A 24,461-nucleotide genomic window follows, 5' to 3' on the forward strand; every position below is an offset into this window, starting at 1 on the left:
TACTTTTAGAGCTTTCGTTCAGAGCTAAGATTGAAGCAAAATATAAATGTAACATCATTTGGATACAAATAAGAAGCAGCGACAAATCTCTTCCACAACCCAACTTTGACGCAACTGCTGTCCGCAATTGTCCCTGTTTACGTTTTCTGCAAGAATGAATACCGGGGCAACCCTACGTGCTCCTGTTACCTTCACATGAATACTTGAAATGCTTTTACTGACTTTTATCGGCCCAAACAGACAACGCACCCTTGGGTGTTGTGAAACGGAAAGAAACGGGGGCTGTACAGCCACTTTGTACCGGCTTTTCTTTTTTCTGGGATAAACTGCAAAGCTACAGGAACTGGGTCCGAGGAGGCCTGAAAAGCTCGACAACTAAAGAAGACGAACAGAACAGTACAAGCCCCGCACGCAGGCAAGTTATAAAATGTCACACAGGAAACAAGTTCTCTAAGAAAGTCTAGTTTCCTGTCCGATAGACCGCAGCTTTTATTCCTGTCCGTTTTTTTTTTTTTTTTTGGCCGTCCGCGAGTGAGGCCGACAGAGGCTGAGTGGGGATGTCACGATGCCCGGGATTTTCTGCACCGACGGTCGCAAACTGAGCCAGCTAGGAGCTCCCGCTGCCCCCCCCCCCCCCTCTCTCCTCGAAGTCCCCTTCGCGGCCGTAGCTTTCTACCGTCTAAAGAAAAGTATGTTTCCCCGTATTAATCTTATGGTCTCGTAGAAAATGTTCCTTAGCCCATGATTACGCAATGCCTAAATAGGCCATGCGTTCGAAATACAAGTTTGATATCATTAAAACGACTACTTTGTACCGATAACAAAGATATGAATTTTATCGCACATTTCAAACAAATAGGCTAAATATTCAAGAAAACAGTTGAAGCAGTGGCAACAGCCCAAAAATTCACGCATCTCCACGAAGTGAATCATGACGAGTGGGAGAAGCACTGGGGATCGTTCTTACCGTAAAACACCCGTGGCATTGCCCGCTCGCGCATGTTAATGAGTGACAACGCGTGTGTACATTATATACAATTCCAATCCAATCCGATTCATTTCAATTCAAACCAATCCAATCCAACCCAATCCCATTCAATTCAATGCTCCTCGCGCATGCGCAACACTGTGTACACGGACGCCAAGCCCCGGACAAAGCGAAGTCCTAAGGTTCTTCGGCCCTAACACTTCCCGGGGATTTCTGTATGACGTCACAGAACCTTGTTTGTGCGATTGGCTGCCGCTGACCTAAGCCACCATCAAGAAACGTCACTGGCCGATCGTAGCGGGGCCTCTAGTTTTATTTCATCCTATCACTTCAATGCTAACGTGCAAATAACACACTGGTAACTATGTTTTTGGTTCTCTTTGATATTACGTCACCGCTACCGATATGCCGTCACTGTAGCCCAAAATTTGAGTGTGTTTAGATGTTCTTTGCGTTCGTTTTTGGTTAACAGCGTCTTTCGTGGCTGGGGTAGAGCTGAGTGAGTTATTAAAGCATCTTTAAAACTGAACGATCTTATATTTTGTCTTCATGGCACATTTATTGCGAAGGATATTTCTTGAATATGTTACAATTTCACAGGCCACTCTCTTGGATAGGTTCGATTACTCATGAAAGTACCGCGACTGTAGCAGAGATACATGCACGCGAAGAAAGCGCGGCTGGTCGGTACGTTTCCCTCCCTCCCGCACGTTCCCTAACAGAGATGTAACTTGCGCTAAAATCGTAACATCGGTGCAGGGAACTGATGATTCAGTGCAGGCCCGCGGCCTCCTGGACTAGGGAGGGTCATAACGTACCATTCCCCGCACCCTCTTGCTCAAATAAATCCCCCCTCCCTCACTTGGCAATTGGGAGGCGTTGTCTGCCACAGCCAGACATAAAGGCGGCCAGAAGAAGCTACAGTGTGCGCGCCGCCCCAGACGGGCTTAAAGATTTCAGCCGTTATTGCTCGGCATGTAATTGTATGTTATAGACGAAACCATCAGGAGGTAGAAGTATACAGCTTTGCTGTAAACGTCCCTTTTGAAGCATGAAGATCTCTAGCGCGAGGCGTGAACGAGTGTCCAGGTGTTTTTTTTTTTGTTTTTTTTTTTTGAGGTACGCGCTAGGTTCTAGCGGAAGGCGTAAACGAGTTTCCCGTTGTTTTAGTTCCGTGACTACATGAGGCGACCATTACGACGACGACGATGACAGAAGACGCCAACAGCCCCAGCCCCTAAGGGGTTTCGCCCCTAAAAAACTCCTGCTGGTAACCTTAGTCGCCTACCACATCTTCACCGCTCAAGCGAAATCTTCATTACAAATTTCTCGGGAACGCCGCCTACACACCCGAAACACATCGCCAGTAGCGCACCACACACATCCTGCGCCCCGCCCCCCGGAGCTTTTACTGCCATACCATTGCTCCATCAAACTTTGCCGAGCTTGTTTGCTGGGGTCCAGCCTTTGCGAGACAATGTACATTAAAGTTCCCCCCAACCACACCCCGATTCACAACAAATTGACAGGCAACCACTACCTGAAATTGCACTTTACTCAATTAAAGCGGTCTAGCACAGGTTGTTTGAGTGGTTCCTCCACCGGATGCAGCAGTGTCAAACTGCCGAACCTGTATGAACCACTAACTCTACTGCTGTTGCCATAAACTGGTCGATTATCTGCCGATACCAATAACTGGTTCACTCATTCAATCAACTGAGCCTTTACAAACAACCAGCATTTCTTTATTTCCTATTGCCATATCTCCCCATTCCCTTCTTCCATCGTGACCAGTGGTCCACTTTTTCCAGTAAAGGTTCTCTACTGCAACTACTCTCCCTCGCCGTTATACTCTCTCTCTCTCTCTCTGTCTCGCTGTTCGTAGAAATTTCTACAAGATATGCGTAAAATGTAGCACGTAAATATAATTGCGCAAATCATCTTGGTTATTAAATTGCTAAAATTTCTCAACAACAAGAATATCACCTTTTAGTGTCGACATCGGGCTTCTGCACTTTATCAGAGACAATGGTGGTGCGTAAGCGCGCAGCAGCGATAAAGAGGTCCCGCTTCTCGATTTTTCGCGAACCAAATCTCGTGGTGTGCTAGCGCGTGTTAGCCGCGCGGCACGCGAAGCGCCTCAGTCGCTGATTACTGGGGCGCAGTCAATGGGGCGCGCAGTTTGGCCCGCCGAGCGTAATCAATGGGCGTAATTTCTTCCTAATGAGGTCCTTCGCAGCCAGGGAAGGAAAACAACGGCTTCTGGCTACAACGCAATATGCGCCGCTTCGGCCCGCCTCGTTACCTGCCTCGCGACATAGGAACGTCGGGTCGAACTGGCGCCTTCCCCCAAGGGAGAAATGCACCATGTGTTACGAGCCCGTTCCCTAGGCGAGTGGTTACGCGTAAAACAATATGAACCTCGTGCTGCGACAAGCGACGATGCACCCTCAAGGAATCTGGGCCGTGGTGTAAGCAGTGTCTCGAAGCGCGTTGCTTGTGTATTGCACAACTGCCGGCAAAAACCACCCGGGGCTCGTTCTCAAATCCGTTTTCTGCTAAATTATGTCATGTACTAGGTCGTTCTGCAGGGTATTTTCTTCGAATGTGGCTTCAAACACTCTTTTTCGCATTTCTATTTGGCGTACGAAATTCTAACAAGACTCCACAGTCCGCACTTTTTTTATCCGCGGCGGTGACTATACGCGTGAAAAATATTACAACTCCAATGGCACAAGATTACAAATGGCGGAATGCACCGGCTTCGCGGCTCTTGCCTTCAAGACAGGGGAATACTCTAAATGTGTACGAGACGCAACTCCTCATCTTTTACCGTTACAGCTTGCATCAATTGTGGTTATGCCGTGCCACTATAGCTTCCTCTGCCGGCTCAGCTCTATATGAAGCCCGACAACAAAGGTTGAAAAGCTGTGATGGTCGCTCCCGTTCCACATAACTTGTACAACTAGGCACATTATTCTTCCTTATACTTTTAGACTGTGGTTGAATTGTTAAACCCGGTGGCAGATTAAAAGTTTGGGTGTACAATCTTTGGCGTGGATTGCGGTTGGGGACCGCAAGCAGTTGTTCCGGAGGAGAATAAGTAACTCCACTTGACTGTCAACCTTATCTGTGCCGTTTTTTTTTCTTTTTTGGCGTGTCACAAGCAAAACGCTGGGAATTTATTAGATGAATGGATACCATATGTTCAAAAAAGAGAAGGCAGAGCGATACTTTACGAATGTCAGCACTGGCTAGAAAAGCGAGCCTGAACGCGCTATGCAAGCAATTACCTTCAAATTTTAAAACTCCATAAATGTTAACACGAAAACTGCTGCACTTAGCTCCTCTAGTTTTCAATTGCACTTATTTTTTAATACTAAGAAAGCTTACTTTTCCTACTTCGAAAGTGTACGCATACCAGTCGATTGTTTCCATTCTAGGAAACAAAATATTAACATTCGCGCGCAAAGGTTGCGCTTTCTTTCTCTCGAGTCACTCTTTGCTGAGTATACATTTGTGTTAAACGCGTGGATTCCCAGAAGAACTGCATATAATGGCGTTTTCCTTATTTTCAAGAAAATACATTCACTACGTTGTGCGGGTCTCGTCTGTACTGTACTCGACCGGAACCCAGCGCTACGCGAATTCTTGGGAATTGTCGGGGTGGGGGCGGCCATGATTATTGGAGCAAGATCGCTGTCATTCCCTGGAGCTTCGTCGGGCCAGCCACTGCTGGATAACCAAGTTTTCCGCGCGAGCTGCTTCGTTCTTGCGCTGCCGCTACGGCATACTCCTAATTGAAATTTGAAAAAAGAATGCGGGTAAGCTCAATTCCGATCCGGCTGCTTCGCTTCGAATTTCATTACGACAATAGCCTATCGGGTCCGAACGGCGGAAGCGGAAGAAGGACTAAGACCAGTGCATGGGTGGTGGCGGCCTGGGCGCCCAATATACGTAGAGATGCTGGATTTGGAATTAAGCACTTTGTGGTGAAACCAAGTCCACAGTAAGGGTAAAAGCTTCTTTTTTGGGGGGAAAAGTACCGTACGTTTGTCCCCGGCCGGGATGAACACGCAGCTACTCATCTGACGGAGGTTGACACAGTCCCTGATCCGTGACTGTGCACAGAATCCTTGGACGGATGCGTAGGCACGATCTATGTAACGACCGAGCTGCTGCCTTCGTCCGTGCAATCATTTATAGACCCTTGCTGACATTGTGCAAGGTTTTCTTTGTACACTGAGAGGCGTGTCCATACCGCAAGGATTTGCCGTGACGTTTTCATCGTGGTGAAATGGCTTCGAGCTGTTTGTGTTGATACAAAAATTTGTCCAGTGTCAGTTTCTGTTACTAAGTCCCGCCCGATGTGTGGCAAATGAACACTTCTCCGTGATGTTCAGTAATTTAGAGCGCTTGCACAATTTTATCATCTTTAGTCTCACCCTTGGTCACACTTTTCAAGGATTCTTGATATCTGCGCAACCACGAATGTTTATGTGCGGTATTCCTACCCCGATCAAGCAGAAAGTATGCGTTTGAGAAACGGTCAATTGCGGATGACACATGCAGAAGAATTCGGTGATTTCGATTTATTTATTTATTTATTTATTTATTTATTACTTTAATTTTAAATTTGTGAGCTTGTCCATTCGTTTGGTTAACTAAGTTACTTGGTTATCAGTCAGACTTAGGCTCGACCAATTAGTACCCGTGGGCATGTTCTGCACTGAGATTTTGTTTCCATGTTTCAAGTTTAGTCACTTCTTTGCATTAGTGTAAAGTCAGGTAAGAGCTAAAGGCTACGGCCCGACAGATGCTGTTGCTCCACGCGGCAGTTTAGTACAATGAGCAACGAACACAGTAACATTCGAAATGTTATAATTACACAATGCGTTGACCATACGCACAGGCGAATATACTAGGAGCGTGAAAGTATGGAGAGCAGGGGACGTAGATGAATACCTCTGGTCACAGGCTCTCGTAATGGCTGTAGAATATTTAAATTAAATACAATAAAAACGCACTTTGTAGCTCGAAAACACATAACTAATTCTTTACAGTTATTTTGCGTGTTTATAGCACGCAAAAGCTGTAGATGCATAATGGCAAATTTAAAAATTGTAGAAATAGCAGGCAGATTACGAGTATTTCATGCGCAGTTCAGCCTACGCTATATATCGTCGTAAGTGCGAACACGCCATGAATCACGGATATTGCAATCCCAGCACCGACAGCCGACGCCGTAAAACAGTCATGTACTGAATGTTGTATTGTCTGTTTTACGGCTATGAGTTGGCTGTACAAGTTAGTCCGCACATACCTTGCGAAAGCGTAATTGCTGGCGCAGCTCGAGACGGAGCGACAGTGGCAGCCGGAAGATGGACGATGCGTCGTCAGCGCGCAGAATCCCGGCCTTTATGCGTGCCGGTGAAGCGTATGCACAGAACTCATGCGGCACCTCTCGAATCCCATCAAATGGCCCTGCGGTGTTGACCTCTGGGATCATTCAGAGAACCACTTCAGGCGTGCACCATGCCATTTACTCGGTCCCCCTACTAGTATATCTAATGCCATAGCGCATTATTTCCACTTTATGTGGCCTTCCTTGAATGCCCAGAGTGTCCATCCGCAACGTACTTTTCTTACTAACTTCGAACGAGGACGATTCTTAAGAACCAGCTTCTGCACGATATCGACGCTGCTGAGAATGTTTAGGACTATATACATACCCTGTTTGGCAATCCGAACTTCCCGGTTACTGACTCAAACTTACATGCCAATGCCTTTTTTTATTATTTACCTCTTCTTTTCTTTCCCTTTTCTGACCGAGCTTACTCCCTCCTCCCCATTCCGCAGAGTAGCATGTAGATGACATGGCGGCCGACCACTCTGTTTTCCTCTAATAAAGGACCCTGCCCCCCTCCCCCCCCCCCCCTCTCTCTCTCTCTCTCTCTCTCTCTCTCTCTCTCTCTCTCTCTCTCTCTCTCTCTCTCTCTCTCTCTCTCTCTGTATCCTCCGCTGCTTGGCCTCCCACGAGCGTTAGAAATGTTCATAATAGGGAGTTTGCGAGCTCGCATTGCTTGCCTTTTAGCACTAGAAATTCTATCCGCCTGTTTCCGCTTGAACACTGCCGCAGCGGGAGAACAGGAATGGGATGCTGAGAGCAACGCGAGTTTTGTGCGTCAGCAGTTGCGAGAGGCAAGAGACGTTGCCCAAACGGAGCTGCGGCGAACAAGGGAGCCATAAATCGAACACGTCGTTCTCCAGGTGCACCCTACGCGCCGCCGTTCTCACGAGGCACTGTCATGTCCAGGCAGTTATAGTGCCGCAGCTGCGCGTATACGCGTGGCCATTGCGTTTCGGCTTGCTTTGAACTAACACACGAGAGGGAAGTAACCTTCGTAACCTCTGGCGCACCAGAATGAAGGTCGTTCAGGACAGCACAGGAAAACTATAGTGCGTGCGTGGGCGCGTGCGTGCCTGTGTGTCCAGCCTGTGTGGTGATGGTCTTGTGCTTCGCTTTAGTAAAATCATTTCAGAGACAGAGTATAATTTTCACTTAACTCTTTCAAGTTTAGGAGATGTGGTAGGCATGCATAGAAAGATGTGCGAGGAGCTATGCTGGTGACCCCCATCTACGTCACACAAGGCCAATTTCAACAAGTTTCAGTTTCTTGCGCACTTCCGCGGATTAGCCCATTCGTCGCAAGTAAGCTAAGATGGTACAAGAGGTTGCCTAATTGAAGTTGCATTCCTCAAGGCCGCACCTTTTTCCCTTTTCCGTAGAGCTTCCTCGATACCTTGGTGGAAGGGTGGGACGATGTGGAAAGAGGGTGAGAAGGGAAGAGATGGAGAATAGCGGAGGGACGGCGTCGAACACATGCGCTCGCAGAGCTTCGAAGATCTTGAAGGGAGGCGAGGAGAGATGGGGCGGAAAGCGGAGTGGTGCAGCTTCCAGGGAGCCCACCCACGTGCGGGGGCGGAATAATGCATGAAGCGTCTAATTGACTCTGTGCGCCGGCAATTGGCCGCACCGCCACGCACCAGGGCCTCGCCAAGAACAACAGCGGCAGGTAATTAGATATCGCCGCTCTTAATTGAAAGCGATCGAACTGCCCAAGCTGTTCGCAGCAGGGCAGGCCTGCCTCTGCTCTGGACACGACGTGAGCTGGCTGTGGAAAACCTGCTGCTCCACTGCGCAACCCGAGGCGGTCATGGCACCTCCGTGGCCGAGGGGACCCTCAAGTGTCCAGAGAAAGAAAATGCAACGCGACCACCTTAACAATCTGCCTTGTTCATTTTCTAGAAATTTCTTCAATCATCGTACGCCTTGCTGGGTGCACCTTTCTCGGGTGCTAACGGTGTGGAAAGTTGCAGAGGGTAAGCAAGCACCAGTCGAGGTCTGCGGAAAAATTATTCGCTTTTAAACGTTCGCGAGGGGACTGGGAGTGCGGGTGTTGACTCGAGGACAGGATATACTGTCACGGTGAGTTATTCAGATGACAGATGACTAGAAAACCATCACGTTTAATTTTAATATACTTTGAAGTTCGTTGTCCATCTTCGCAGATACGACACAGATAATTTATTTCGAGACCTGTTCGAAATGTGCTTCATGGTATCTCCACTCCGTGAATGATGGCGAGGGTGCGGAGTACGGGGACTCGAAATGACATCCAAGTCGCTCCCCGAGTGACATCCGATTTGCGCCCCGACCGTCATTCGATCTGAGCCGTTGCACCTTCATTATTCCCTAAATGAAACTGCAACTTACGGCTGAAAACGAATTTCGCTTGATCTTCGCTTGATGGTGGTCTGCGCATGGATGGACGCGGACGGACATTGGGAGGTCCTAGGGTACTCCGCACCGTTACAGGAGAGGCAGTAAGCCATTTGACTCTCGGGTACTAACCCACGGTCGTAACTCAGTGGGTAAGACGAGTGACACTAACTCTGTCTGGTCTACCAGACACAGGCTCGAATCCTGCCTGTGCCTGTGGGATTTTTTGCGATTGTAAATGCTCTGCGCGCAGACGCGGACGGACATTGTGCGGTCCTAAGGTACTACGCACCTAATAAGCTTCCGTGGTCTGGACAACCGTGACGTGTGTACACGGCCTAGGAGGCCTTACAATGATCTTATCAGCACCGCCCCTGTTACACGAAAAACCACGAACTCAAGCAGCGGCTTTGCTGCACTGACAGCCGTTAAGGCAGCTCGGTGTTGCCGTTAAGCCGTTTGGGCCGTTCCGATCCCCCCAGCACCGCAGATTGAGAGGAGCCGGCGCTGTGTTGTCGTGCAAGCCACCGATCGGCTGCTACCTCGCTTTCGGATATTAACACCCTTGTTTTAGCGCACTGGCAGTGTAGAGATTGAAACTGAACAAAGCGGTGTATCCCGATGTAATTATTTCAGCAGGCGGCTGAGTAGGTGACTGATGGCGAGGCGTGCGTATGGCCTTGGTCTGGCACCCACGTCAGGACGAAGTGGTGCAACTCGCAGAAAAACACCAAATACAAAAAAACACCAAACACGACGCTTCTGTCCGGTGAGGAATCCAAAATGTTACTTGATAACATACCAAGACCTGATAGCGTTCAGCGAAGTCGGTCTAGCAAGACGGATCACGTGGTGGCCGACACCTGTCTTCTACCTAGACTCGTAGGTAAGTAAATATTATGCCGTAATCTCCTTCTCTCTCTCTGTCTCACTCTCTCTCTCTTAACCCGTCTACCCCCCCCCCCCCCTAACAATCCATCCATTCATACAGCAACCCACTCAACCCCTCCCCCTTCCCCAAATCCATCCATCCATCCATCCATCCATCCATCCATCCATCCATCCATCCATCCATCCATCCATCCATCCATCCATCCATCCATCCATCCGTCCGTCCGTCCGTCCGTCCCTCCATTCATCCATCCATCCATCCATCCCTTCGTTAATCTATCCATCCGTCCGTCCGTCCGTCCGTCCATCCATCCATCCATCCATCCATCCATCCATCCATCCATCCATCCATCCATCCATCCATCCGTCCGTCCGTCCGTCCGTCCGTCCGTCCGTCCATCCCTCCATTCATCCATCCATCCATCCATCCATCCCTCCGTTAATCTATCCATCCGTCCATCCGTCCATCCATCCATCCATCCATCCATCCATCCATCCATCCATCCATCCATCCATCCATCCATCCATCCATCCATCCATCCATCCATCCATCCACCCATCAAACCGTACGTCAACGGTACATAGGAGAATCCGTCTACTGTGATTCGACACCCGCTTTCTATCCGAACGCATCCAAACCCAACAGCAACCAAATGTTGCAGGAGTTCTTCACGTGGCTCACCGTTTGTGGTTCGCTAGTGTTGATGTGGTCATTCGTGATGACGGAAAGTCTACGACATCACGATCGGACTCAGTACAGCTACTTTTTTGCAGAAATATTATCCACGCTGAAGCGGCACTGCCTTCGCAAAAGCTTATGACCTTTCCGATGCGCGCGTTATGGAATGCATCAGTGGGTGTGCTTGCTTTTATGCATACTATTTTAGTTTTGTGCTTTATTTCTGATGAATGGGCTATGGAATGCGACGTGTCCAACCGGTACATACATTTTACTTGCCTCCGTGTGTTTAATCTCTGACGCACGCGCGTTAAGGAACGCCTAGCAGCCAATGAGAATTGCGGCCGCAGCTTTAGAGGACGCCTTCCGCGGACGCCAGATAAGTGCTTTTTCACCAACGCAGCCAAGCATAACCTATTCGCGTTAAAAAGGGCGGGACACTCGAAGAACGAAAACAGAGTAACGGAAAGCTGGCGTCGGTCTAATCAGTTTTTGTATTCACCGTAAGGCTGTGTTCAAGTGGTGCACATTGTTCCAAGACGCACTGTAACACGACCTGCAGGTAGAAATGCACCACCGAGGGGAATTCTCAATACTGCGCGTCACGTTACACGTCTTATCCTTTAGGCAGTGTCGTAAAAACGAGTTACAGGTAAGATAACAAAGCGGATTATCGAGCAGTGAAACGCACTAACCAAACAGTTAACAGCAACGTATATGCAGGTCATCCTAGAATTTTAACACGGGGCTAAAAAACATGATTGACTACTGACACCGCTGACGTATAGAAGTTAGCAGGAATAACTACCTCAGATTCTGCCTGTTCTAACCAGTACCGTAATTTTTGTTGCAATTGCTATTAGACAAAGCCTGGGGAACGCCGGCTTAAATACTTGGCACGACAATCTCTGACGTCTAACTGGGGAGTATTGGCACAAATGAACGTTTTCGTTATTGTCAAACTCTTTGCCGTCGGCGCCTAATTAATTATGCATCGATTGTGGCGAAACGTGTCGAAGCGTTCAAAGATTAACTACCTGAAAAATTAATAGAAATCGAAAGCAAAAATGGGACAAGCAGGCGGAGACTGTCTAGAAACAGAAAATTAGTGAACTTGTGTCTCTTTTATGATACGGTGCGTGTTTGGAATTTTAACTGTCCGTTACCGCATAGTTTAACAAAAGAGTGAAACTATTCATACCGTCATTACTTCGCATTCAGTGACTAACCAAAGCGGGAAATGTGTGAGTTACTTTTACGGGCGAACACTTACTTTTGAATGGCCGTAATGCATAAATTTACAACTTGACATTTGACTAATTAATGCGTAAGGATTATTTTAAAAAATTCGAGAACATAATTAAACAGACACTGCAATCTTCTTTTGTAATTTGGTCTTATTGCGGCAATATAATAAGAAAAAAATTTACTCTTATAATGTAAAATGTTGGAACCAATTGTACCTACTTTGCGATAATGAGTCGTATAATTAGGAAATAATGAGTCAGTCAGTGAGTCGGTCGGTCGGTCAGCCGGTGATAAAGCAAATTTTCATCTATGGCTGCTGATTCGGCGAGAGGTGGAAGTAAATTTACAATTAAATTGGTAACGTCAATACGGCAGCGAAACGGTGGCCTTTTTTATAAAAGCGAATAAGCAAAGTGGGTGCCTTCTTAGTCTTACATTAGGCACTCAGTTTCGAATTACTGCAATTCGAAAGTTGCGCAGTGCCCCGCCGAACGGCGACAGCGTGTCGTGTGTGGCCTCATTTTATGCCGGGAGCCCACAGAGTTCGTCGGATGACTCGCACGTGCTTCCCAGGGATCCCCTTCATTGCCCGGAGCTTTGTCATTACGGTAATGAGAACGGCGGATGAAGCCGCATTTCGGCCTGCCAGGAATTCGCCCGCCTTCGCTCCGCCTCGACCTTTGCCGACTTCAGTTTCGAACCCATTTCATTATCGGTCCCCGCCACGGCTCTGCATACAGGGAGGCCCCACGTTGCCAGTGTATACTCAGAGCACGCGGCTATCGTGAAGCCGGCCAACTTTTTCGGTGTGGTGTCCACCAAATCATGTGCCGCCCTAACACAAGTAATCGGCGAAACTCTAGAGCGCTCCATATTCGCGATATTAAAAAAAAAAAAGACCAAAGGCTTTAAGAGAACCCCGCGAAAAACGCGATAGACTAGTTCGCCCTTATACCCAGTAAGGCGCCTTTACATCCCGCCAGCTTTTATACATCTCTAGCCGTTCTTTCTATTCGTCGGTAGGTCAGTCTCCTGTTCCGCATCGCTGCCTGCCGCCAGGCACCCTCACCCGCGCTCCTGCCGTCTCGGGTTTTTTTCCCCGCTGGCCCCTTTGTTGTTGTTCCGAGGCCCTCACTAGCGGGATATCATTTCTGAGCCGTGTTGCGCGGTCTGAGCGGATTCCTGCGGCCCCGGTTGACAAAAGAAGCCTGAGAGGTTTCAATAATTGGTTTTTCAGACCGGCTGCTCGGCGCGGTCTCTCTTTCGGAGCCCGCTGGTTCCGGGCTTTCTTTATGGGCTCTGTCCCGGGATTAACAACCAGATCCCTCGGCCACTTCCTTCCCCTTTTTCCTACTCTTCGTCTATGTCCTCGAATGTCGTTTTGTACTAGCTGTATTATCGACTTTAACCACGAAAAAAAAAAATAGCAGGGTCAGAGCACTTGTGGACGTAGCCGCAAATAAAATAGGCGTACTATAATCTCAGTATCAAGCTTTTGAAGCTGAGATAATGGGTACAAGGAGATATTTATGCAATCACTGCAGTTCCCGCTGAGTTGCCTGATTGAAACGGCGATTTATTCCTAGCTACGTTTAAATTGCTGTCGCCAAACTATTAAAAGGGTAGTTTGAAGCTTTCTCAAGCTTTTCTTGTCATCATCATCACCACCAACAGCCTACTCAGGTCCACTGCAGGACGATAGGTCTCTCCCATTCACCTGTTAGTATTTATTTATTTATGTAAGTATTTATTTATTTGTGCAATACTGCAGACAAGAAGCCCAAGCAGAGCAAGCACATATACAACCGAATGATCCACACATGTACAAGACAACTTGTGAAGGCAAAAGGTTAGTTGGACCTTGTGTTGATATCCTATCGAACTTTCTGTTCAACTCTCCTGTCTCTCTCTTCGGGCCTGTGCCGCAGCTTCACGCATAGCTGATTCTTCCTGGGAATGCATACGACGAGCGGTATGTCCAGCGGCTCTGGCCTCTTCGGCCGCGGCGTACTCTCTCGGTCTTCCCCGCCTGCGACTAGGGCCCCCGGTGCGGTATCATCCATATACCAATGTGGAACGAAGCTTTGAGCTCGAGCAGCGACGTACCCAAGGCGCATCCAGAACGCTCTATAATCTGTCGCCCTTCAGAATCCTCATCCGGCGCTGATGTTTTTCTTTTTCCCCGCGCGCGCTCTCCGAATTTCTGCACCTCACAACGCCAGTTGTTCGCCTTTCTGTACCTCAGGAGGCGATTTTGAAACGTAGAGTTCAAAGGCTGTCGCTGTAATACAGTAACCTTCAATTCGTACACGGCCACTGCTTCAGCGCTGCTTAAATCCCCGGTAGCCTGCATGATTGCCCCTGCTAAAGTATCGATCGGCACGCTTTCAGTGCAAACTCGCTGGCAATTGCGTGAACCCTGCCACTTGGCACACTTCTGCTTGCAATACAATTGATACTCTTGTAATGATGGCTGTATCTGTAAAACAACATTTTTCTCTCACAAGACAGGGTTTTCGTACAGCCCAAGGCCCAGAGAACGACCAATGTTTCCTGCGTGCCGCCTTCAAATCTGCAGATGGCAATAAAACCGGTAGAAAACACGCTCAAACGTTAAGGACAGTGCACTTCTTTTTTATCCGTGCGACTGAGAATACGGTGGTGGGGTTTCGTACCAAATAAACATCGTGTTGACGGAACGATGATTTTTGGTAGGGATGTCACGTTCGCTCTTCTGACGCCTGCCGCTGAATTCGATTAACGTGACCGACTGCCGCGGCATGAGTTATCGAACTAAGCCACCACCACCCAGAACAGAAGGTCTCAGAGGGAAAGGCCCCGTAAGAAAAGACGTCCCCGAATGGCGTTTTTGATACCGGGAGACGTGTTTGCCGTCAGCAGACATCTCGAAGTGCCATCACATGGCGGGAGAAAGCACACGTTATGATTGGGTGATGCGCTTTACAGCGACGCTGTATGCGGCTACCTTCTTGGGCCCTCTTCGTGGCGTGGTCCGCCAGCAGAATACGCTTAGCGGCAAAGCCAACTTTCTCGCAAAATTCCTGTAGCCTGCAATCTGATGTAGATATCTCGGAGAAATCCCAGCGCACTTGGAGATAGGCTCATTTTGTCGTTACGGTGAATGTGTAATTGTACACTTAATAAACACATAGCTGTCAACAATTTTTAATTCCCGACCGCTGTCAATACATAGGGTGGGAAAATGAGGAGGACAGTTACAAAACATGGCTGTAAGTCGTGTTTCATCTGAAGAATTCCGAAATTAATTATGCGAATTTGGACTTCTCAAACGACTGCTGAGATTTACATTGGAAGGTAGGTATCCTAGGCAACTACCAGAAACAGGTTGGATACAAATAAAAAGACGATAACTATCAGCAGCAGGTTTAATACAAATCACACAACTCCGCCATCTCTAATTCATCCCAGGAGCATCATAAAGCCACCCTGGGGTCGGACAGCCCCATGTTTGTCAGCTAGGATGGAACTGAAGTCCTTCCTAGTTTCGCAAAGTCAACTAATTTGGAAGAACGCCAATTCGTAAATCATAAACAATCTTTTTTTTGCTTCCTGTACTTGCGTCGACTGAACCCCGGTAAGTACGCTCGTAAATGAAACATTCTAAAAACTTCCATTGAAAGCGCATTTGCCGATAAATTTGTAATACCACTTTTGCTGGTATTTTAACAGCTTCGTTGTTCGATTATGAGAACGGAGCTCAGTGTCAGTCATATTTTAACCAAGCATGTTCTAACGATGCTGTCGTGTCATGTCGGCAGCTATTGATCTATATGGCCCGAAAAGTGCACATGGTTGACATGGCGCTGAAAGGTCGCCAGTCGAACACGATTGCCGGTCGCCTATCGCACACCGAGATTGCATTGCAGGCGATCTTTAGAAGCACAGCTCCGCGCTCCAAGCGGCGTCTTGCAGAACTTGCTACACTTGCAAAATCTTATTCGCAAATTTCACCGCTCGCCAACATGCACCATCTTCCAGGAATTCTGTGGACTCCGTCAACTGCGCGCTACACCGCGTAGATCGCAACCTTATTGGCCGTTGCACGATTAAATGGCGATGTTCATCAATAGGGCATTGCGGGATATATCAAACCAACGCTGGTTGAACTATATTCACGATATTCATCGGATGTGATGATGATGAAAAAAAATATTCACCTGAAGTAGCTGTGTTTAGAGCTCAAATCTTAAGCCACCATTCATGCTTTCGGCGTCGGTGTGGCCATCGGCATAACTGAGCAAACGATTTATCGGCACAGCGGCGAAAGAAAGAGAGCTAAAACAGAGCACAGCGGAGTACGGAGGAAGGTGATAGCAAGGAGACCGCGTGAAGGAATGTGAAGGACGGTCAAGGAGGAGGAAGACGGAGGCGAGTGGTGAGCAAGGACACTGCTATTTTGAAGACGATAATCTTTCTTAGGCTACTTGGGCGCGGAAATTTTGGTCTGTCTGTGTCTGTCTGTCTGTCTCCCCCGCGATACGTATGTGGTGCGGGTTGGGCTTTTATTTTATTCTATAGCCCTTTACCTTTGTCTGTCTGTCTGTCTGTCTGTCTGTCTGTCTGTCTGTCTGTCTGTCTGTCTGTCTGTCTGTCTGTCTTTTAAAAACGTTTATTTGACAATAGACAAAAAACATTTTGACTAGAAACACAGGACACAGAACATTCATGAACAATGCCTACAGGTACATGCCGACCCTGACAATGGACCGAACATTCACGTAAGCAAGGTGTAGTGGGGGAATGCTATAGCACAACAATACAACCATATATATACAGCTACATACAAAAGGAAATGGAATATATGTTAATCAGAGCTTGGAATGGGGCAAGTTGGTTTGTGAATTGAAACATTGCTGGCGCTAAGCAGGACGACGGATTACACAAACGGGTGAAGCCTATACCTATTTTGAGCCGGATTTCTTTGTCGTGGTTGGGATCAGCGCTGACCACCTTCCCAAGGTCGTTATATTATTTTACTTGTTCTAGGGTTTCATTGCACATGCGGAAGAGGGCGCTTGTGGCACGCTTATTCATAATTACTTCAGATTTATTCATATTTATGTTTAGACCGACGGCCATGCTTTCTGATTCCTCAAGTATTTCTTGCAGGTGTTCTGCAGAGTGACTTAGGAAGACTATGTCGTCTGCAAACCTCAGTAAGGATCTCCGTTTTCCCGCAAACCTGTGTTTTTCCAGTCAAGCTTACTGAGTACCCCCTCCAGATCTGCTGTGAACAGTTTTGGTGAGGTGAAATCTTTCTGTCGTACACCTTTTCGGATCGGGAATTAGCCGCTTTGTTTGTGAAGGATTATCCTCCCCGTATACCCCTTATATGTGTCGTCTAGAAGTCTTATGTAGGTCTCCTCTATTCCCTGCTCTGTTGGTGCTTCCGGCACTGCTGTGGTGTGTACTGAATCAAACGCTTTTTCATAGTCTATAAATGCCTTGTAATGAGGTTTAGTATGCTATGCTAATTTTGAACACGAAATTGTTGTATTCCCGGATGCACCAAGATTTTGATAACGTCATATCCATCAGGGAAATGACGCCAGGAGAACGAACACAGGAGAAACGCGAGAAAAAATTTCATTGACGCGGTTGGTGCTGCCGTCTAGGAGAGGTGAAGCGAAGTAGTGCATCATGACACTAACCAGCGCCGACAGTTGGCGTAACCTGCGTCGTAGCGACGCCGACGGGCGAATGGCGCGAACGCTGACTGATTTGATGCGAAGAGAAACGCCAGCGGGAAGCGAAACACGTTCGCGCGTTCATGATTGAAGCTACAAATTCTACCTCTCGCGTTCCACAAGTTGAGCTCGTCGCAACGCAACCGTCTGCCGTACACGCTACGGAGCAGGGCCGAAGTGGTCGCACTTTTCCTGAAGCGACCCGCTAGCAGGACGTCGCTCGCCAAGCACACCTACAACACAGCCGCCATCCCGCAAAGCACCCTCCTTTCGGTGCAGATTTCGCTGCACATCTCACTCTCGTGCTTTACCGGTTCCTATGACAGAGGAATCAACCACAGTTTTTTTATTATTTGGTTAACGACATGGAGGTGATCCATTGTTCATATCCTTTCCTAAACCCGGCCTGCTCTCTAAGTTGTCGTGAATCTAAGTTGTCGCTTATACGGTTAACTACAACCTTGGTAAACAGCTTGAATACAACCCAGAGTAGGCTGATGGGTCTAAATATTTAAGTCTTTGGTATCTCCCTTCTTGTGAATCAAAACTATGTTCGTGTTTTTCCAGGCTACGGGCCTTAGAGCATCTAAGCACTCTGAAAATAGCACAGTACGTTTTTCCAGTACAGCATTTCCGCCTTCCTCTAAAAGATCCAAAGTTATGTTTTTGTCACCTGCAGCTTTTTCTCTTTTCATGCTCTTGAGAGCTTTTTCTACGTCCTGTCAACAACTGGTGGGACATCGATAGCTAAGCTTGTATGCTTAGCAGTGTCTCCTGGTCTAGCGTCCCTGGCGTTTAGCCTGGTGTAGAATCGTTCTGCTGTACATTAGTAGAATCGTTTCGCTGTGCGTAATGTTACCCTGCTCGGCTCTGAGTGCGTACACTCTGCTTTACCCATAGTTAGCCTCTAAATTGTTTTTAAGCTTCCTCCTATTTCCAGTGCTTCTTCAATCACCGCTATGTTGTACGCACGAATGGCGTACGTTTTACTTTTGTTAATCAATTTTGACAGCTCTACTAATTCAGTATGATCCACGGTATTTTATACTTTCATGATATTACTTTTCGCAATTAGTTCCTTCGTTTTCTGAGTTAGTTTTTCAGCTTGTTTTCTACATCCTGGTTCTCCCACAGCTGTTGTAGACTGTGTGATTGCCGTTGTTAGGTTGTCATTTAGCACGTCTACACTATCCTCGTTTTCTCCGGTTGAAAGAGCAAATTTGATTTGAATGGTTGTTTGAAGCTTGCGTCCCGGCCCTGAGAGACTCCATGCTGGGTTGCTTACTTTTCAGGAGTTTTTTTTCTTTCTCTTTTTAGATTCAGCCCTACTTTGCATGCATCCTATGATCGCTGGTCATAATCTTGCCTGGAACCTCGACGTCCTGCGCAATACCTGGGTTACCACTTGAAATGAAGTCGAATTCTCTTTTTTTTGTACCATCGGGACTTTTCCATGTCCATTTTCCTTTTTTTTTGTTTCCAGGAGAATGTATTCATTACCCTCAGGTTATTTCTCTCCGCAAATCCCACCAGTGTGTCTTCTCCACTGTTGTGGATGCCTATTCCAAGGTTTCCCACTGACCTTTCTCCCATTCACTTCTCACCTACTCTTGCGTTAAAGTCTACCATGACTATCGTTAACTGTGTTGTTCTCCGCCTCATTGCTGATTAGACGTCTTCGTAGGAGTCGTCTACGGCCTCATCATTATAGCTGGATGTTGGCGAATAGTTTTTCACTATCTTTAATGTGTATCGCATGTTTATCTTGATCCCAACAAATGCGACAATTTCGTTAACGTTCAATGATTCCTGCACGTTCCCTGCTTTTTCTCTGTGGAACCCCACCCCGCGCTCTTCCTTTCTTGAAGCCCTCGGTTGCACATAATACGCCCTCTAGTCAGGCCTATGAAGCCTTCGCCAGTTCTTCTAACCTCGCTTAGCCCTCTAATATCCTAGTTAATTTCCGAGAGCTCGTCTAAGCTTCCCTCGCTAGACAGGGTTCGCGCATTGAACGTTGCCAGGTTCAAGTTTCAAAGGTGGCCTGTCCGGACCCAGAGTTTCTTAGCACCGTCTGCTGTATCACTGACCTGACCGCCGCTGTGGTTGGGTGCTAGAGTAGAATTCGCGAAACCATTTCGGTATAAGAAGGGGCAAGCAGCTTCTGCGCTTTAACGCGCCTATTAGAAATAGATTTAGTATAGAAGCTATTGCACCACACTTTCTTCTTCTGGCTGTCCGGGCATAACCCATGCACGTATGGAGTGCTGCCTGCTCCGGAAGTGACCATTATCCAGGGTACCTAAGGGGCCAAACTAGATAGGCGCAACCAAGCTAGAAAGGCTAGGAAGGAAAGCTAGGAATTAAGATCTGGCCATCCTGGTGTAGTAGTTGGCCCCCACCTCCCATGACTTGCCAATGCAACTGACTGACTAAAGACATGGTTATCAGTGTGTTAACTCCACATTAGCATTCAAGTGATACGATCGAACGGAACTACAGACTCCACTACAATAGCCGAGTCAAGTTTTTTGGCGGTTGGCGGACCCGAATCGCACAAACAAGATTCTGTGACGTCGTAGAGAAACCACCTGAATATGACTAGGGGGTCGCCGGCCGCTGCTTCGTATGCGTTCATTAATATGTAGATTATTTTCGAGGTTTGCGATAAATTTCGTAACATTGTTGTCGAGATAAAGCAGCCTCATTATTTGAACTTCTATTTTGTCTTCATGGCCCCTTTAAATGGTATTGTCCGCCATTAGAACTTTTTTTAATGTGTACGACGAGGCGAACAGCTCACATTTATCGAGTTCACGCAGTATACACCTCCTGCTTCGTTCGAATTGTTTTAGGTTCGGCATTTATAACGTAACTCTTATTCCGAGTGCAATATCTAACATATTTATACCAAGTGACATTATTCATTTGTCAATATTTTCCTTTCTTTCAACACTCGTAGGTCTCCTTCGCCGAAAGTCTCGGGAAGGCGCAATCGGTGTGATCAAAGGGTCAAAGGAGGTCAATGACGAGATGCAACGTGCGATTTGATTCGATAAGTGTGTATGTATTGTGGTGGCTTTGGCATTAGGCATTGCGAGAAACAGCAGCGGAAACAAAATTTTCGAGTCAAACTCTAAGTGCACCTAAGTTAATCGCCAAATTTGCCTCCTTGAACGCGGCGAACCACCGCAGCTTCACGGAATTTTTCAAGCCCTGTGGTGCAACGGTTGTGATACTCTCCGAAAATCCAGCCAGAAAAATAGATTTCAGGACTAGAAACCCAAAACATACGATTACGAGGTAGCAATCGGGTTTAAAGGAGCCTTGAAAAGGACTAGGCAACTAATCGTGATTCCGTTTGTTTCAAAACGCGGCTTCATCCGAGCCATGCTTCCCGACTACGTGGGCTCGGCCACGGAGAGCGAGCTTTAAAAGGTCTGGGCAAATAAGACATCGTTGCAGTTGGTTGCGTTCCCTTATTTACACATGAATTGACACACCGGCGTATATATGGTCAGGCACGCATACATATGTGGCCTGTTGCCTACCTTGCGTAGTTGCGTAGTTCCAGAAGGATTACACAAGGATACTTGGGCACCGAAGGTATACGGGCATACAGGAAAATTTAATTTTGAATCAATTTATTCTGACCACTAACTTGAATGGATCCGGCAATTCTGGCTTTCTTTCTGTTTAATGACAGTTTTATGGCGGCGATTATCCAGCTTCCTCCAGATATGGCCGCCGGGGATGGCACTTCAGTGGATCTTAAGCCGATCACATATGCTTCAATAAAAGTTGTATTGAGGAGTGGGGACTGTGATAAAACACGTTTAACGTTTTCATTTCTCTAGCCTACAGGGCCCGGTTTGCGTCGTCAATACACTTTAGAAGTGTTTATGATACAAGTCGTACATTAACCGAAGCAAACAATAGCGCTTGTGCTGTTCCAAAGCTCTTTCGTAGGAAGTGCTAATAGGACAGCATTTAGTCCATTCATTATTTAGTACAATGCAGAAATAAGCACATATTCCGTCAATCGTTCTCCCTCGTGATTATTTTGCACAGGCTGCGCCTCCGCCATCAACCGTGCTGAAGTCTACAACTCGCTGTATACGGGGATCTTCTAACAACGCAAACACCGTCGGCCAATTCCATGTAGGGCATTTGTGACAACACAGTCAACTCGCGTTCATATGAAGTTCACCGGGACAGCAAAAAAAATTCAAATTAAACGAATGTCTAATTATTCACAAAGCACAAAAGTGGACATTTTAGTTAATGCTGCAGACTGCAGATGCGTCCGAGTGTTTCTTCTGTGTTCTTCTCTGGAGGGAGAAACGGCCGCTCCAGGGCAAAGCCTGCCGCTACATCAACATCCTGCGCTTTTGTGTCAGTTTGTCGTCGATGTCACTTTCGTTACTAGCCTCGTGGGGACCAACGATCTCCATGATTTCAATCCCCGTCAGCGCGTCTCCCGCCTAACCACACAGAAAGCTGTATTTTCACATTCTAAAAAATGCAAATTTATTAAGCGTTCCGATCGCCCGAGCTTCAAATTGAAAAAATAATTTATAATAACAGATATTAAAGACTTCTAACTTCCAATTACCCAGCTTTTTTATTGTATTGCAGGCAGAGGGTGACGGGATCCTTACTTCCCATACAGTAAACCAACAATTCCAATTAAGCGACTTCTAATTACCAGGGGTTGACTGTGTAAAGTTACACGTGATTTCTTATTTAAAGCAAAGATGACGCGCTCAGATGGGGTAAATACGGGAGTAGAAAAAAGTGAAATTCCCTTGGCGTGTCCAGTATTTTAGGTCTTCATTTAAAAGGACCTCTTTTAATTTACCTAGTATATTATAGAGCCCATAGAAAATAGAAGCATTAACCCATATAGCACGGATAGAGGATGATTATCTGCGCACACCTAGAGACCCTATGCGTTAGCCTAGGGTTTTCAGAACATCCATAAAATGTAGTCCCTCAGCATAAATTCAGGCAGAAATAAATTCTGTGCCGTCTTAGATACGAATGACATTTAGGGAGTCTTGCAAAAAAGAAGTACAGAAGTTTTCGAACGGGGTCAACACGTGTTTAGAGCGCAAACACAGCCGTGGACCAACAAAGAGCATCCTCTTTTTCATTTTTGCGCGCCGCCAATTCGCCATTAATCACCTCTCGCGGCCAACAATGAGCAACGCTCGCAAAGAAGCTGCAGGCGCTATCTTTCTCTCCCAACGCGTGGCGAATGACACGGTGAGCGATGATGCTGTCACCGAGGCGGTGGCCCGTCGTCGCCCTCTCGCACCGTCTTGGCCGCATAGCGGCGCGGGCAGCAATCTCGACTACCGCGCCGGTAGCCCGGGCTGCATACGTCGCCTTAATGGACCAGGCGAGTTCTTAAACCCTGGACCCTCACAGGCATCAGACAGTGTCTGATGCCGGCGCTGTGTCAACGAGTCCGCTAGACGTCTCGTCCTCAGCGATAGAATTCGACCCACGCAAATAAACGTCCCTCTGCGATAAATCACAGGTACACTGCTTCATCTACTCATGGAAAATTACCACACGGCTCTTTTGCATCAGCTTCCCCTCATCATCAAGAAAGACAAGAGTGTGCAGCCTGAATACTACGATGCGAGAACTGCGACGATGTGACCTCACTAAACAGTGACACGGTGTCCATGCGGTCGTCTTCCTGAGATGCACTTCCCTGCCACTCCTCCGCGTTTTCGAGTCATTCCGTTAGCGTTTAACCATACAGTCTCTGCAGCGTCACCTGTGGTAAAAAGGTGCGCGCATCGCAGCCACAACACCGCGGCTGCTCACGTCACCAGCGGGCGGCGGCAGGGCCCATGTGGATAGGGTGGCCTACCACTGACTGACCTTTGGGGGCGGTGAGCAGCAGGGCGACCCAGAGCAGGTTGGCGCAGAAGCCCAGCTGTAGCGGCGAGGGCCGTCCTCCGGGGCGCATGGTCCGCAGTGGCGGTCGAGTGGCGGTGCGGCGGCGCGAGCCTGCTCAGTGGCCGGGCCCGACGAGCCCAGCTGCCGAGAAGCAACAGGCGGCAGCGCGTGAGCGCGGCGTCAGCAGCACGGTAGCAGCCGGCTTCCTCCGGCGCCGGCTGCCGCTACAACAACAGGTGCCGCCTCCTCCGTCGTCGCCGGCGGCCTCGCCTGCGGGCGTGAATGTCTTCTCCTCAGCGCGGGGGGCCCGGCTCCAGAGCAGGGCCCCGGGCTCGAGCCGGCGCCGCTCATGGGCCCCGCGGCCTCCCGCTGTGCGATGGGCGCGTGGCTCGCCCCGACAGAGCGCCGAAACGCTGCGTCCGATCGGGCCGCGGCTCGGCGGGCCTGCGGCGAGCACCCGCGCCGCGGCGCTCGCCTCCTCCACGGGGCTCCCTAGCGGGCGCATGCGCTCCGGCACGCGGTCTGCTGCTGCTGATGCTGGAAGGCCCCGGAGGCGCATCCGCAAGGCTGGCCTTGCTGCTGGAGGACCGCTGCTCCTGGCGGCGCCCACGGGCCGTCAAGCCTACGTATGCGACGTTCGAGGCAATTCAGCCGAAGATTTGGTAGAGAGAATTTTGAGAAAAACATTTTAAACCTTTCGTTTTCGTATTAGCCGTACGGGTGCTGCGGAAAAGGCGTCAACCACGTAAAGCCACGCGCGCTCTTAGCCGACGATATCTCCCACTGCACCCAGCAGCGTACGGGGGAAGATGGCACAAATGAGCATGCCAGTTGAAATCAAGGGCTTTTGGGAAGGGCTTTTCAGCTTCACCAGCCAACATCAGCACTTGCAGAGTGCCATACTGGAGGCCATCTGCGGCTTCTCCGCTATCTTATTTCAGCTTCCTCTGTCAATGTTTGCAAGAAACTATGCCGAATACGTCCGGATGTTCAACACGCGCTTATTTTTAAAGTAGGGGGCATTGTTCTACTGCGGGCTTATACAAACAACGATGGCGTGAGCTACAAACACCACTAGAGTAAAACGTTTCGCCGAGACACAGACTATAAGAAAATAAAGAAGAATGTGTCAACGAGTATGTCCGATGATCAAGTTAAGGTCACAATAATAAGTTCATGATGGGGTTTACAAAAGTGGGTGTTTCTGACAATGCCGATTTCAAAACGTCG

General features: G+C 48.1%; 1 protein-coding gene across 2 annotated transcripts in view; it reads right to left on the reverse strand.

The window, feature by feature from the left end:
- Positions 1-23,645, reverse strand: part of LOC144144572 (neuronal acetylcholine receptor subunit alpha-7-like) — a 178,685-nt gene extending 155,040 nt beyond the window's left edge. For both annotated transcript variants that reach the window (XM_077676081.1, XM_077676080.1), the window contains exon 1: positions 23,214-23,645. In XM_077676081.1, the coding sequence (XP_077532207.1) occupies positions 23,214-23,301 (88 nt within the window). In that variant the 5' untranslated portion in view covers positions 23,302-23,645. The remainder of the gene's footprint in view (positions 1-23,213) is intronic.
- Between the last annotated feature and the right edge of the window lie 816 nt (positions 23,646-24,461).

Source organism: Haemaphysalis longicornis, unplaced genomic scaffold (assembly GCF_048455015.1).
Source record: "Haemaphysalis longicornis isolate Haplotype H1 unplaced genomic scaffold, Haemaphysalis longicornis Haplotype H1 scaffold_7, whole genome shotgun sequence".
Classification (NCBI taxonomy): Eukaryota; Metazoa; Arthropoda; class Arachnida; order Ixodida; family Ixodidae; genus Haemaphysalis; species Haemaphysalis longicornis.